The sequence below is a fragment of the Poecilia reticulata genome, linkage group LG5 (assembly GCF_000633615.1).
Source record: "Poecilia reticulata strain Guanapo linkage group LG5, Guppy_female_1.0+MT, whole genome shotgun sequence".
Classification (NCBI taxonomy): Eukaryota; Metazoa; Chordata; class Actinopteri; order Cyprinodontiformes; family Poeciliidae; genus Poecilia; species Poecilia reticulata.
Genome location: NC_024335.1, coordinates 30,955,779 through 30,971,609, shown reverse-complemented (window position 1 = coordinate 30,971,609; position 15,831 = coordinate 30,955,779). Strand labels below are relative to the sequence as shown.

Sequence of the window (15,831 nt, the reverse complement as noted above, 5' to 3'; positions counted from 1 at the left end):
GGTAAAGCTCATACATGAGAAACAATAGTGAATACGAGCGAGTTTGCTAAATTACCGCTCTCAAATTTTATGTTGACACACCCACGTATAGCCTACCGTTAGTGCGCCCTCCACTGATTCACTGCACCACGGAAACGTATCTAGGAATAATAAATTAGACATGTGTCAAACTCAAGGCCCGTGGGCTAAATCCGGCCCGCCGTAGCTTTTTATGTGGCCCTCTGGATTCTAGACTAAACACCAAGTGTGCTTAAACATTAAGTTATCAATAAAATCATTGCTGTTTTTATCTGTTTGCTGCCAAATTATATCAATCAGTCCCCCCAGCTCCTTGAAAGTTATTGTGGAAATTCATGCAACATCAACAAATTCCTCTAACTTTTTTTGCACTAATAATTGGGAGTTTGTTGCAGATTTTTCTCAAAAATTGTCAAAAACTTTCTTACTTGTACTAAACTGCTGCCTTAGCCTTTAACTGATGTCAGAATGTAGTCCATAATCTATACAGTGGATAATAAAAAATCACACTTACTGTCATAGATATCAGTGCAAATATTACAAATATTTCCAAATTAGTGTCACAAACACTTTGTTTTTTATTGCAAAAAAATCACAAAAAGTATCACGGAATCCTGGAGGGACTGAAAAGATGTTCAATAATATTTAATTTTAGAAATTCATTGACATATTAACAGTTTGTGAACGGATTTTATCAATCCATTCTGGCACAACCAGCCCTTTAAGAGCTTTCATAATCTTGATTTGGCCCAAAACAGGAATGAGTTTTACACCCTGTCTCTCTCTCTTTTGTCATTTACCATTATGATGAATTTATTTTTTAAACTTATTTATTTAATTGTTTTCTTACTGATACCCATTTATTTGTTGCTCATCTTTTAACTTATCAAAGGCCATTTTTTCTGTCTTAATTCAGAAAGAATGGCATTTTATTCACTTGTTTTGCGATCACACAGTCCATTAGTTTGTTTACTTTCTCAGTGACCTAGCAATTCATTTAGTCCTTTATCAAATATTTTATTTGTGATTTTACTTTCTTGCTTACTACATAGCTTTGTTTATTTAGTTATGTTATATAAGGGTGAAACCTAGCAATTGATGTGAAAAGTATCTGTGATTGTATTTTTGCTATAATCAGCTATTTATTCAGTTATTTATTTAATTACTAGTATTCTTATCAAATAAAAATATTTGCCTGCTTGCTTAAATGCTTACATCCCAGTTTTAATACAATACAATGCAATATAATGGTGAAACCTGGCAACTAATTTGTAAAGAACCAGCTAGGACTGTATTGATGTATTTATTGTTTACCTAAGAAATAACTAATTTACTTGTTCAATTACTTATTTATGCAGGTGGACTTTGACATTTTGGTTACATGGTCATTTTCTGTGGCAGCATACTGTTTAGGTTTTCAAACTGGTCAACTAAATTATTCCTACTAAGAAACTTCCTGATCCAAAGTGATATCACGGCCGAGGTAAAAATATTGCGACTGTACCCAATTAAGACATTGGTTGCAGTTCTTTCAAAACAACAGATGGGTCATGTGTCACAAAAGTCTGTGGATTTTTCTGGTAAGTAACAAAGTAACGATCTTCCCATTCCTCCTATTTTCTATACTTACTTATTATTGCAGGAGTGCAGGAGGAAGAAGTGGAAACAACATGTGGCTACTGTATAAGCATTTGGAGTAGTATAAATGTTTCCAGACATAATTTTTAGTCATATATTTATGACCTGCATTTTTTTAAGTATAGAAAAGAAAAGGAACACATTAAAAGTGACAGCATGTTAAGAGATCATCTTAAAAAGGTACTGTTCTTAGTTGCAATGCATTTCTGTGCCACTAGATGGCAGATTTTCGCAAGTCAACACATCTCAGTGAAGAGTGATCAGCACAGTGACAAGAACAAATTCAGGCAAAACAACAGACGTTTTGATTTTTTAAAATCAGATAGCTAAACATCCTGTTGGAATTTGGTCATTTTTCACTCTATTTTTTTTGTTTTGTTAAACTCTCTTTTAAAGGTGCTCCACTCTGACCTCAAGAGCAGGAAGCTGATTAACAGTACATATGGCCATCAGCCCAAAGCAAAGTGAATAAATACAGATGTTTTCCAGGTCAAAGAAGTACATTTTCCGTCATTCCTTGGACAATCATCAAACAAGCTGAGTTTCTTTTGTTCAGTAGAACAAATAGCTTAGACCCTTTTCTGCAACAGATCACATATTGCAGCCTGCATGCCACATCAGTTTTCCTCTGGAGGATGAATTGCTTATATTCACTGAGCATGTCTACCGTCAAATTGTTGAAACTGTCTAATTTTTCATTTGTTTTGTTGCCATCAGCAAGAATGTAGTGGAGAAAAACGAAACAGATCATGTAAAAGCGGCCAACGTGCTTCTTACGCACGTTACAGGAGAAGGATTAGGTCAGATAATAACAGACTGCAGACTAAAGGTTTACGTCATCGGAATAATGATTGGTTAAACGGATGAGAAACTTCTCAGAACCTTTTGAGTCTGCCTGGCATGAGAAAGATAAAAATAGTGAAGATATTCAAAAAATACTCTTAAAAATATTGTTGTTGTTTTTTTTATTAAACTAGAGCACAAAGAAAATAGCTTTGCATAATTTGCACATTCATATTTGCGCCAAGACAATTTTGTTCTCATTTAAACTATTGTCACTTATTATTTTCTATATATTTCCCACGGCCATGCTTGTTTAGATCTGTTATTGTACTTATTGCAGTTAATTTACAACAGCTCTCTAAAATGTTTGCGAGAAATATCAGAGCACTGAAAGTAAAACATGAAGTTTTACTTTCTTCAACCGTGTTAGTAATTTATTTGAGCTTGAAATCAGTTACCTTAAAATGAAGTGTTTGATGAAGATGTGAAAGCAGATCTTTGCCAGACATTTTAATCTTATGCGTATGAATTTTAAATTCCTTTTGAAAGACGACATGAAAACTATGTTTCTCTAACAAGTGAAGGTGACAGGGAGTAGAATTAGGATGGTGTTATTAGTTTTACATCTTGATCTTAAATCACTGAATTGTTTTTACGGCAGTCTGTTAAGAGATGTTCTCTGAACCTCTACCAGTAGGTTTTCTCCCAGAATTGCCCAGTTTTTACCCACATCGTTAACTCTGACCAGCTTTTTGAGTGTTCCTTGGTTTTTATGACTCTCGTTGTTTGCCAATGTTCTCCAACAATCCTCTGAGGCCCTCACAGAGCAACCAGAGAAAATAAATGACACACAGGTGGATTCTGTTCAACAATCGGCGACTTTATTTATGGGTACAAGAATAGCAGATGAAAATCTTAACACTAATACTCTGTCAGGCGTCTCAGTTTTTCCGCACCACGTTCAACCTTCTTACACATTAAGGGATTCAGATTCAGACATTTTGAACTTGGATATTTCCACCGTATCAAGCTAACTGTTTGGAGCAGAAACAGTTGTTGCATTCGTATCCAATTTACCTCTCAGCACAAACTGATCAGCAGAACGAATGCCTGCTTTCACATGACGCATGAGCAGCAGATGGGCCACTGCAGTGGAGCTTCAAGTTGTTGTGCTGCTGCTGCTGGTAGAAGCACCTTAGATTGCTTTTCCTAAAATTAACCCCCTAATGAGATGCCAACGATCTTGTTACTTTGGCAGCCCTGAACAACAAGGCTCCCATCTCTACATTGTCCCACCTGTGTTGTTTCTGCTTGACGAAGAGTCATTCTTCGCCAAGAAGAATGAACCCACTCTGACACTTCGCAGAGTGGGTTCTTTTGTTCTTTTTATGGAAAGTTCACATCATCCTTCAAGAAATGCATTTTGGCAACATACATTGCAGTATTTATCTGCATTTTATACTTTGTTTCAAGGACATTTAATAAATTGAGCCCTACTGCTGCACATTTGTTGTGTACAAGTATTTTACAGCAGGATTAATTTAACTCCAAAAGGAGAAACTGAAGGACGTGACTGGTAAAGAAAAAAAAGAAAAGAAAAGAAAAAGTTGGCTTCAGGTGCAGGCGCTAGCTCAGAGGTTAGCACCATTTTAGTTCCTGCAAGTTCATCAGGCTCCGCCCAGTGCTTATCCCACATTCTATTTGCCTCGGAAGTCGGATCTCGGAATGACGTCATGTCCAACTTAACCGTGTTACAAGTCGGAAAACCTGTGGGATCTGCTAATCGGTCTGCTCGGTAACCAGGCTAACAACCACTAGCAACAGGGACAATTAAATCTGGAACAAACTTCCAGAAAAATGCAAAACAGCTGAAACACTGAGTTCCTTTAAATCAAGGCTAAAACCTCTCTTTTAGCCTTGTGTTGCTTTTGACCCATAATAACTGGAACGTTGACCCACATAGTTGATGTGTATTGATGATTTTGATGGTGACACTTGGAAAAAGTGTGATCTCTGTTACTGGTTTCACCATTGGTGACTGTAGGATGCGTCTATCATGTTTCTATGTTTTCATGATGCAAAGCCGTTTGCACTGCCTTGTTGCTGAAATGTACTATACAAATAAACTTGATCTATTGATTGACTAAAATTTTCAGCATTCAAGCACTCTAGCAATAAAATGTAATAAAATACAAACCACCGGATATGCAAATCAAATGTTAACTTTTCACTTTTCACTACGTTTTTACATGCGCTGCACCCATGTTGGATTTTGAACCTGGGGTTGGTAAGAAACTCATAACTTTCCAAGCCAGAATTCACAATCATGCAGTTTAATTTGTCACAACAGACTTAAACAGGATAATAATCACTTCTTAAAATCAGCTTATTGTTGGAAGGCGTCTGTCTCCGCTAAAGCAACCCTTTTGTACAACCTTCTGCCGACAACGTTTGGATTATAATTAGCAAAAATGCAACAATCATGTTCCGTGTGGGAATCCACACAGCACATGGCGTTATCCGTTCTTGAGCCAGATAAAACAACACAGGTGGAGATCATCCACCCTAATGCTAACAGAAAGGAGGTTAACTGAGAGTCGGCTGAAATGTGATTAGCAATCCTAATAGCATTGGGGATTGGCTTAGCTGACTTCCAAGTCTTTCCTCCATAAGGAGCTAATTTAATCACTCTGTGCAGTGGGAGTGTAAGCAAAGGTCAATAGTTGCAACTAAACTACTGCAGGAAATTAAAAACTAGGTGTAAAATATTTCAGTTGGAGGGAGGGCGAAAAAACGATATTCTTCCAAATCCTCGATGGATGTATCCTGTATGCTGATGACTATGTGAAATAATTATAACTGGCAAAGATAAAATACACTGACAGGCAAAAACTGCTGGATTGCAACAAAACTTCTGCATGGCAACCCATTGTCACCAAAATTCATTAAAAATACATAAGTGCAAAAATAAATAAACAATTAACTAATTATTTATTTAATAATTAGTTAATTATTAAATAATTAACTAATTATTTATTAAATAATTAACTAATTCACCCACAGGTGAAAAATGGAGGCAGGAAAGTATAAAATTCAAATGCATCAATATGGGATACAAATAGGCAAACTGGACATCTGGAATCTGCTGACCAGTCCAGAGTGCGATCAACACAAATTGACCAAATTTATAACTTTTTCCACTGAAACCCACACATGGAGAGAAATCAGGTAAACTCCACACATCGAGGCAAAAACAAGTAATTCCAATTCAAATTAATTCAGGAGCTCCTATTCAGTCAAACATGATATCAGAACTTTTCACAGAGAGAAAAGACTCTAGAGCTTAGAAGTGAAAGTCAAAGGCTGTAACTGCACACACAGTCCAGTCACTCCAAGACACTTAAATACATTTTAATCCATCTAATTTATTTCAGAATTGTTCAAATCTAACATTTCTTTTTAGGTATTCCAGCTTCAGATTTCAAAAATATTCTTATTCTTTTCTAATTAACCCAACATAGTGCTTTTCTCCCTGTGATGGACTGGCGACCCGTCCAGGGTGACCGCGCCTCTCGCCCGCTGACAGCTGGAGATTGACACCAGCACCCCTGCTGACCCCAATGGGATTAGGGTTAAAAAATGGATGGATGGATGGATGGATGGATGGATGGATGGATGGATGGATGGATGGATGGATGGATGGATGGATGGATGGATGGATGGATGGATGGATGNTGGATGGATGGATGGATGGATGGATGGATGGATGGATGGATGGATGGATGGATGGATGGATGGATGGATGGATGGATGGATGGATGGATGGATGGTGCTTTTCTCATCTTCTAAGCTGGATATATCTTCACACCACTAACAGGTTGAAATGAAATGAGTCTTCATTCTACACCTCAGGCAATATTTGTAACTGTAAGTCAATTTCAATAAATATCACTGACTTTGGATTTTCTTTTCAAATTTCCTTGCATCAGCTTTACACCAAGCTCCATACTCAAGACAGATTAATGTTTTAATAGTATTCAATGGTTCAAATTCGTTCTATAACTTTTAGTCATAATAGCACGTTTTTGTACATCTATTTTGTGTATTTGACATACATTTTTATTTAGGACTTAGCATTAGAATTATGTTGGTAGAGTTGATGGTTTAATCAATATGCAATGTTTGGACTTATATAGGATATTGTGATTGACTATCAAATGCAGGCCTGGGATCTCACAGGGTGAGTACATTATAGGTGTTCTTAGGGCTGTTAGAACACAAAACAAGTACAAAACAAGTCTGGTTCTGAGCAGGCCTGTGTGTAGTTAAAAATATTAACTTTTCAATTACACACAATCCATTCAGTTTAGTTTAATTCAAAATCTGCAGTGGAAGTCATGTATCAAGTACCTGCAGAGAAACATTTTACTTGCAGAACACTGAAACTGGTTTTTATTAGCATTACATTTTTCTGATTGTACTAAACCATTTAGCTGCCCACACTGAAAACAATGTTTCTTTGAACCATCTAAAAAAAAAAAAAACTATTTTGTTACAGCTAATTTTATTAGTATTGCTCACATTATATTTCTGATTTGATTTTCAAATTTGATTTGCCAAATTTGGTTTGTTTTCAATTCACAAATAAAGATAATTTTATATGTTTTGCTCAAGCTACTATTCTGATTTGATTAAAAATCTAATAAAAGGAGTTGTAATAAATTCTAATAACTCTTTTGGTTGAAGTTTGTTCAGTGCACAAATTCAGTCTTTTAAAAATTCCGTGGTTTTTTTCGTATGTTTCTTATTATTACAATTTTTTTTTGTTTCCTACAACTCTTCTAATTTAAAACCGAAGTGTGCCAAGAACTCAGAGTCATAATCCAGCAGCAAGCTGGTGTGACCTCTGGATCCTCACTACATTTAACAGAGTGTCTTTCTGTTGCTGTTTATGGAAAAACCCAGGTCCACCATAGCAAAGTATATACATACTTGTAGTTTTGTATTTAAAATATCACATAAGTATTTGGACTAATAGGCTTTAATTCTTTCTATAAACCATCAATGGACAACTAGAATGCTAAAACTTTATGACAATACTCTGAGGTTGGATGCAATTCAAGCACGCCACAAAATACGACTTCCTATTTATTTATTTGTTCATTTTACCTCATATACTTTCAATTTATGACATTCCAGGTACAGGGAAAGTGCTCTTGGTTTTCCCAAGGCCTGGTTATTTCTGAGGTTGTTTTAATAAGGATGTTTTTAGTTCTCGAACACAATCAAATGTTTGTCGTTTGATTGTGAGCTTTGATCATTGAATGCATTACAGAGCATTTATATAGGTCAAATATAAATAGAAAAGGGACCAAGTCTTTGTGCTGGTTGTTGGGGATAATCCTAATCCCGCTCTGTCTTCACCCTGGAAGGTCTGCTCCTGAAAGATGAAGGTGACTGGAGAGGAAGTCAGAGAGTAGAAAACCTGGACGGGTGTCTTGCTGACATTCATTTGTCCAAATTTTTTTTTTTATCTAATACATTCATAATAACCAAGTCAGACATGATATGAGTTCTTATTTTTGAAAATGGACACAGGAGGATTTTAAAAAAATTATGGTTGGCAATATTTTGTGCTGAAAAAGAATTCTGTAGAACTGTTTTTTTATACAGAATCTAATGCAAGTACCACTGCAATTTGTGAAAGAGGTGCAGCGTTTGTCTGTTTTTATGCATTCCTCGTCTGAAACACTAAAACTCACCGTCTCTTCTGTGTGGCGTTGTTGGACAGAGACTTCCACGATTACTCCAACAGGAAGAATCCTTTAAGCTCTGTGACGAAGGCTAATTGCCAAAGAGTTAACACAAACAGCTAAAGTAGCGGGATGGATTATCCTGTTCTTTACATGGGATTATGAGACATGATGTTACAGGCAAACAGATTAACAGGCAACGGCCCGCTGAGCTTTTCCCCCAGAAAGTGGGATTAACCTGTTTTAACCAGGTTTTTACATTATGAACAAACTTCTCAATATAAAGCACTTGCACACCTGTAACAGCTGTCTGTAGGCGCATGCATGTTGGTGTAATCTCATGCGTTCGCCATTCTGGTTGGCAGAATTGGGAAATTTGGCAAAGATCTACCCAACATTTTAGATCACATCCTGAAGAAAACGTATATATAAACAGTTTGACAACGAGCAACACTAAAATAGCAGATTTATTCGGAGATCGCCTTTGTAAATGACTTAGATTGGTTAATGAAAAAACTCAATCAATTAGTCAATTATCAAATTAATTTGTTATGAGGTACAGCATTGTCTGAGGTGGGCGAGACTTTATAAATATCTGGAGGGGAAGAAAGAGGCATGTTTGAGATTTGGACTTGGTGGCATTCATGACTTCTCTCTCCATCGTTACTCTGTTTAAAATTTAAGTTCTTCATCCCAAGTTTCACGGTTCAGAAAGGAAGCGAAATGAGGTCCAACCGAGTCGTAGAGTTTCCAGAAGACTTCTGGATCCCAATCCCGTTGGACACAGACAACATCTCATCCCTCAGCCCTTTCTTGGTGCCTCAGGAACACTTGGGGAATTCGGGAACGTTCTACGCCATGGCCGGATTCACGTTCTTTCTTTTTGTCGTCGGCACTTCCATCAACACCCTCACCATCGTGTGCACCATGCGGTACAAGAAGCTTCGCTCCCACCTCAACTACATCCTGGTGAACTTGGCCTTGGCGAACCTTCTGGTGTCTGTGGTCGGCTCCTTCACCACCTGCTTCTCCTTCACATTCAGATATTTCTTCTTTGGGCCGCTAGCATGCAAGATCGAAGGGTTTGTCGCAACACTAGGGGGTAAGAGCTAATCGTCGGTCTTCTTCATGCTACATCGCAGTATATTGATGTTCAAAGTTAGGGGTCTCCAAACTTTTTCCTGTGAGGGCCACATAACTTTTCCCTTCTTTGGTGGGGGGCCGGAGTCAGTTTGTAACAGAAAAAGTGTGACGATTGTAGGAATGCCTAAATGTAAAAATGTATTGTTTTCCAGAAAGCACAATCAAATAACATTCTCTGGGTTCTTCACAGAACAAAAGTCGGGAAATAAATAATAACACTATTAATGAAATAAATAATAACCTAATAACCCTTTCTGGGATCTTCACAGAAAAATCCAGGAAGGAATGTTGTCAGTATTTTCTGAACTATGAGCCGCACCAGACTATAAGCAATAACCCCAAAGTTTTTTTTATTTTTTTTAAAAACCAGTAAACATACACATATAAGCCGCAGATATCTCTGCCGCTCCAGGTTTTCCTCAACGATGCAGCAGCAGCAGAGGGGGGGTGGACACCCAAAATTTTAGTCATAACAGGCCAATTGAATTTCACATTTATTACGGTTGAAAAAGAAAAAGTTGCCAAGATTAGATTTAACTGAACTGATTACGGTAGTTTCCGAACGGTAACTGTAACAGTAAAAGTGCTGATCCTTCATGTCTGCTACTAGCATGTGCTAAATGAAAATGGGCGCCTTCTTCTTCTTCTTTAGATTTAAACGGCAGCTTGCATCCATTATTGTTGCACTACTGCCATGTATTGTATCCTAATATCTATACCTCAAATTCTCATAACGATCCCAGTATTATAAAAAACAAAACAGCGAAAAATCTTCTTTTTCCCCTCAATGCTATTTAACTGATCAACAACATTCTCAAATTTCAATTCCCTATTAAAACCTAATTCTGTTTTAATGGGCGCTTTCTTCTTTTATTTCCAATTTTGACTTCCAATGATTCACTTCCTGCTAAAGAGCCCCCTGGTGGTTGAAGAAAAATCCACATATAAGCGGCTTATAGTCCGGAAAATACAGTATAAGAAAAAAAATCTGAATGCTCTCTGGTATTGTTCAGGGGGCCGGACCAAATGTGGAGGCGGGCCGGAACCGGCCCACGGGCCGTAGTTTGGGGACCACTGTTCAAAGTGGTTGAGACTTCTTCTTGGTTCTTCCAGGTATGGTAAGCCTTTGGTCTTTGGCAGTGGTAGCTTTTGAAAGATGGCTGGTCATCTGCAAACCTCTTGGCAATGTTGCTTTCAAGCCTGAACATGCGATGGCTTGCTGCGCAATCACCTGGATTTTCGCGTTGACAGCCTCAGTTCCACCCTTGCTGGGATGGAGCAGGTAAGCAAGGCACGCAGAAAATAAGTCAACCTGCTGAAGCAATGCTGTTAAACCAGCAAACCAAACTCTTGTTATTTCCCCCAGGTACATCCCAGAAGGCCTCCAGTGCTCCTGCGGTCCAGACTGGTACACAACCAACAACAAATACAACAACGAGTCCTACGTCATGTTTCTCTTCTGCTTCTGCTTTGCCGCTCCATTCACCACCATCATTTTTTGTTATTCTCAGCTACTCATAACTCTTAAAATGGTGGGAAAGCAGTAAAATTGCTGTTTCATGATCTTATTCAGTGAGTGCGGCGATCAGAGTGAAATGCACGGCCTTTTCAACAGGCAGCAAAGGCCCAAGCTGAGTCAGCCTCCACCCAGAAGGCTGAGAAGGAGGTGACCAGGATGGTGGTCGTCATGGTGCTGGGCTTCTTGGTGTGCTGGATGCCCTACGCTTCCTTCGCTCTTTGGGTCGTCAACAACCGTGGGCAAAAGTTCGACCTGAGATTAGCAACCCTGCCATCCTGCCTGTCGAAGGCCTCCACCGTCTATAATCCCGTCATCTACGTAGTCCTCAATAAGCAGGTGCGACTTTAACGATAAAAGTGTTTTCTAATAAAAGAAGCCAGGCATCATGACCAGTAGCTATGTAATTTTGGAAAGGATAGCCAGGGTAAAAGGAGGACTTAGAGAAGCATCAGTTTGTCTTCATTCCAGACATTTTAGATTATCTTTACATGCCACTTGGCTGTTCTTGACAATTTCCAGAAAATAACAACTAAGTCTGATGCTTTCCAACAGCTCAATAATTCTTTTGTTTTTTCTCACTCTCAGTTTCGAACATGCATGCTAAACATGCTGGGGATGGGGGATGGAGAGGAGGATGTCTCTACAACTCAGTCAGTGACTGAAATCTCCAAAGTTGGTCCGGCTTAGTCTGACCGTAATCCTCTATTAATTGCAAATGCTATGTCCAAACATTTTACAATCTGACAATAACAAAAATAATTAGAACAACTTAGCAACATTCTGCTAAATATGTTAATGAAAAAGAAAAACAATTGAACAAATTTTTTTATTGTATTTTGAAGAATTTCCAGTTTTTGCTTTTTTTAAAAAAATTAACATTTTTTTTATTAGGGGCATGCTACAGTTTAAACTGCCTCCAAGTTCATTTTTATTCAGTCGTTGTCATTTTGTTCCTTCCTACATCCACAAAGAGTTTCTCACCATTGATTTTCAGTTTATCTTTCTTTGTAGTGAAGTGTTTTCATGAGTTGTGCGCATGAGTAGAAATAAATATGCTCAAATCTCGCATGTCATTTTATTGTATGGTGCGATATTTCTGGAGGTCTTCAGAAACCCTGGAAGTTCAACAATGGCTCCATTTGTTTTGGCTCTGATGTGTTTGGCCTAATCGACAGTTATGAAATATAGCAGATTGTGATCCTTGATCAGGTCAAAAATAATTTCAGTCATCTGCTGTTGTTAGATATTATTTATTGGAGTCAGTTAATCATATTTTCTTACAATCATGAGGGAGTTAGGAGAGTTTATGGTGGTGATGTGATGCACATCTCAACTTATTACCTGATCGTGTACCAGCACAAAATTAAGATTTAAAAATAAAAATATAAAAATCTAATACGATTTATGCATTTTATATTCTATTCATGATAGGTGGTTAAAGTCAAATAAGGAAATAGTTTTTTTGCTAACCGAAGCAAAGACTACTTCAACTTTTAAGCGTGGGAGTAGAGCACTAGGAGGGTAACCGCTGCTAATTCACTAACAAAAGTAAAGAAGGATGCAGTTGAATATTTTCCAGTTCTGGAGAGAAAAAAAATCATAGCATCAATTTCAAGTTGCAGAAGCAAAGAATAATACTTCAACCCCAAGATAAGTAAAGATTCTCCCTCCCAACCTCGACATCAAACATCGAGAGGCGATAAATGAATCCTGTGATCCTGGTAAAAACAGAGAGGAAAATGTGGGTTCAGACCACTGAAGTTTAGCACAAATTGAAATTGTAGGCATGTAAATTTTTAAACAAAACAAAAACAAATAAATAACCTTTGGGTAACACTTTATTTGAAGGGGTGTGCATAAGACTGACATGACACTGTCATAAACATGACATAACATCTGTCATGAACATCAAGAAGTCTTTACGAATGTTTATGATTGTTGTCATGAAGTGTCATTCGGTAAATATTGGCACTTTTAATGCAAAGTTGCTCTAAAAGTTGCATTGAAAGTCCATTAAAAATGCCAACTTTGCATTAAATTATCATAATTTACAAAACCATGCAAAACTGACACTTTTAATGGACTTTCAATGCAACTTTTAGAGCAACTTTGCATTAAAAGTGCCAACAAGTTTTTTGACTAAATTAACAGGAAAACATTTTTTTTTTGCTTAAACTGAACTTATGCTATGAGCATATTAGGTCATGTTCTCCAATTTTTACAGTTTCACATTTTAATTAAACAGAACACTAAAGCAAATTTTCTTTCAAGGTATATTGCTTTAAAAAACACAATCAGATTCTTGAACAATCCAAACCAGAAATAAATTTGACATTAGCGAGACCAAACAACAATAGGCTACAAGTATTATGCGTGCTGGAGGACTAGCTAATCTTTTAGCCTCCGGCAAACGGATTAGCCAATTCCCGGGGTCCAGACACAGACAAGCAGTGAGAAGATACTGGCCAATTCTGAACTCCGACACTAAGACTCTAATCTCGGCATTAGCTAAAAGGTGGTGTAAGTTGTCACGGGAATACATGTAAAGCTTTAAATCCCATCCTTGAGCCAATTAAGTTGAGCCAGAGCAACGTTTAAAGTTCCTATAAAAGCCACTTTTCAGTAAGTCGGCATCAGACAGAGAGAAGCCCACCTCACTTAGGCGACAGGAAAAACATGAAGTATCACACCACTGTCTAAGTGTAGATTTAAAATTATACCGCATCCAGCTCGTATTTAATCATCCAGTCTAGTTGAAAGTTTTATTCAAAAACCAGCCCAATGAAGATGAGGACAAGTCGTCAAGAGGAAACTCCAGATGACTTCTGGATCCCCATCCCCCTGGAAACCGACAACATCACAGCCCTCAGCCCGTACTTAGTCCCCCAGGACCATTTAGGGAGCCTGGGGCTTTTTTATTCAATGTCAGCGTTAATGTTCTTCTTGTTTGTGGCTGGCACGGCCATCAATGTCCTCACAATCGCATGTACTATTCAATACAAGAAGCTCCGCTCCCATCTGAACTACATCCTGGTCAACATGGCTGTGGCGAACCTCATCGTCTCGTCCGTGGGCTCTTTTACCTGCTTCTACTGTTTTGCCTTCCGATACATGGCTCTTGGTCCTCTCGGATGCAAGATCGAAGGATTTACGGCGTCTCTTGGTGGTAAGAACAGGAAAATATTAGAGCAATCCCAGTCTGTGAAAGCTGGCTTCATGCTTTACCAGCTGAGTTAGAATTTAAGAGAGATGTAAGATATTGTGGAGAATTTAGTAACTAACTGTAACCCTGTCTGTCTGACAAGTCTTATATACAGTATGCCAACATGTGGTTCATCTGAATTCTGTCTTGTTTTTTCTCAGGCATGGTGAGCCTTTGGTCTCTTGCGGTGATTGCATTTGAAAGATGGCTGGTTATCTGCAAGCCACTCGGGAACTTTGCCTTCAAGTCAGAGCATGCTTTGTTCTTCTGTGCACTTACCTGGTTCTTTGCTTTGTGCGCTGCAGTTCCTCCACTAGTGGGATGGAGTAGGTGAGGACAACATTTTAGCGACGGATTAATCTAACACAGTAATGGAATCGTATTGCTACATGTATTGTCTGCTTTGCCAGATATATCCCTGAGGGAATGCAGTGTTCATGCGGACCAGACTGGTACACAACGGGCAACAAGTACAACACCGAATCCTTTGTGCTGTTCCTCTTCTGCTTCTGCTTTTCCGTCCCTTTCACTTGCATTGTCTTCTGCTACTCGCAGCTGCTATTCACACTGAAATCAGTAAGTGGGACTTTGTGAGCTACCCAGATTTGAATCGTTGATTTGTGTTTGGTGTGGCTTTTTGGCTCGGATTCTGACTCGACCTGTGAATCTGTAGGCAGCAAAGGCCCAGGCAGAGTCTGCCTCCACCCAGAAGGCAGAGAAAGAGGTGACCAGGATGGTGGTCGTCATGGTGCTGGGCTTCCTGGTGTGCTACGTGCCATACGCCTCCTTTGCGCTTTGGGTCGTGAATCATCGTGGACAGACGTTTGACCTAAGACTTGCTACCATACCGTCCTGTGTCTCAAAAGCCTCCACGGTCTACAATCCTGTCATCTATGTTCTCCTCAATAAGCAGGTAGGCTTATGGGGGGGTAAAAGACTGACGGTGGTATTATACTGTAAAGCTGAAGGAGAGACCAACTATAGACCTTTTCTGTCTTGAACATGGCCGATAAAGGCCGTCAATGCCCCCTAATGGTGGATTTTAAATATAATCAATGGCTCAAACTGCTTTCTAAGCATTCCACCTTAGATAGGTGTTCGTGTTACATTTTTTTTACTTCTTTTGCTAGTTGTCTGTTTGACTCTTGGATGTCAGCAATGTCCGAACCCCAATTATGTCGCCGCGTGGCAAAATCAACTTATCCTAACGAGATCGCATTTGATCCACGCTGAACGAAGGAAAGCATCTGAAGTGTCCAACTTTGCTTTTGCTTTCAGTTCCGCTCTTGCATGAGGAAGATGCTGGGGATGAGTGGAGGTGACGAGGAGGAGTCATCTGCAAGTCAGTCGGTCACCGAAGTCTCAAAAGTTGGACCCTCTTAAGATCTTGGCCTGTCTTGATTTGGATGACATGGAAATGACCAACTTTGATGTGTTTTTACTGTTGTTACATCTTAGGGTTTTCAAAGAAAAATATATTAAAAAAAAAAAAAAAAAAGAGAAACAAGATTCATCTGATGAAGCTGATATTTTTCGGTGCATTTTACCATGGACATAAAGCAAAAACACATTCTAGAATTGTATTCTGATGTGAAAACATGGGTATTGCTTTTCTTCCCAAAAAAATGACTGAGGTCTCTGAAAACCCATAAACTACAAAATAAATGCATGTAGCACATCTGCCGCATGTGTGGATAAGTTGTTCTGCATGCCATGACTTGTAAGTATTTACTTGTATATATGTAGCAACAGAATTAATAAAGAGAAGCTCATAT

The 15,831-nt window shown here is 38.5% G+C and overlaps 2 protein-coding genes across 2 annotated transcripts; both read left to right on the top strand.

Annotated features, from left to right (window-relative positions):
• Positions 1-8,809: 8,809 nt before the first annotated feature.
• opn1sw2 (opsin 1 (cone pigments), short-wave-sensitive 2) lies at positions 8,810-11,745 on the top strand. Its single transcript, NM_001297456.1, is given in 5 exon segments — positions 8,810-9,294; positions 10,449-10,617; positions 10,702-10,867; positions 10,951-11,190; positions 11,440-11,745. Coding segments are annotated over 5 exon segments (1,056 nt in total). The 5' UTR covers positions 8,810-8,915; the 3' UTR covers positions 11,542-11,745.
• Positions 11,746-13,489: 1,744 nt separating this feature from the next.
• Positions 13,490-15,675, top strand: LOC103465548 (blue-sensitive opsin). Its single transcript, NM_001297454.1, is given in 5 exon segments — positions 13,490-14,020; positions 14,218-14,386; positions 14,467-14,632; positions 14,730-14,969; positions 15,335-15,675. Coding segments are annotated over 5 exon segments (1,065 nt in total). The 5' UTR covers positions 13,490-13,635; the 3' UTR covers positions 15,440-15,675.
• Positions 15,676-15,831: the final 156 nt, after the last annotated feature.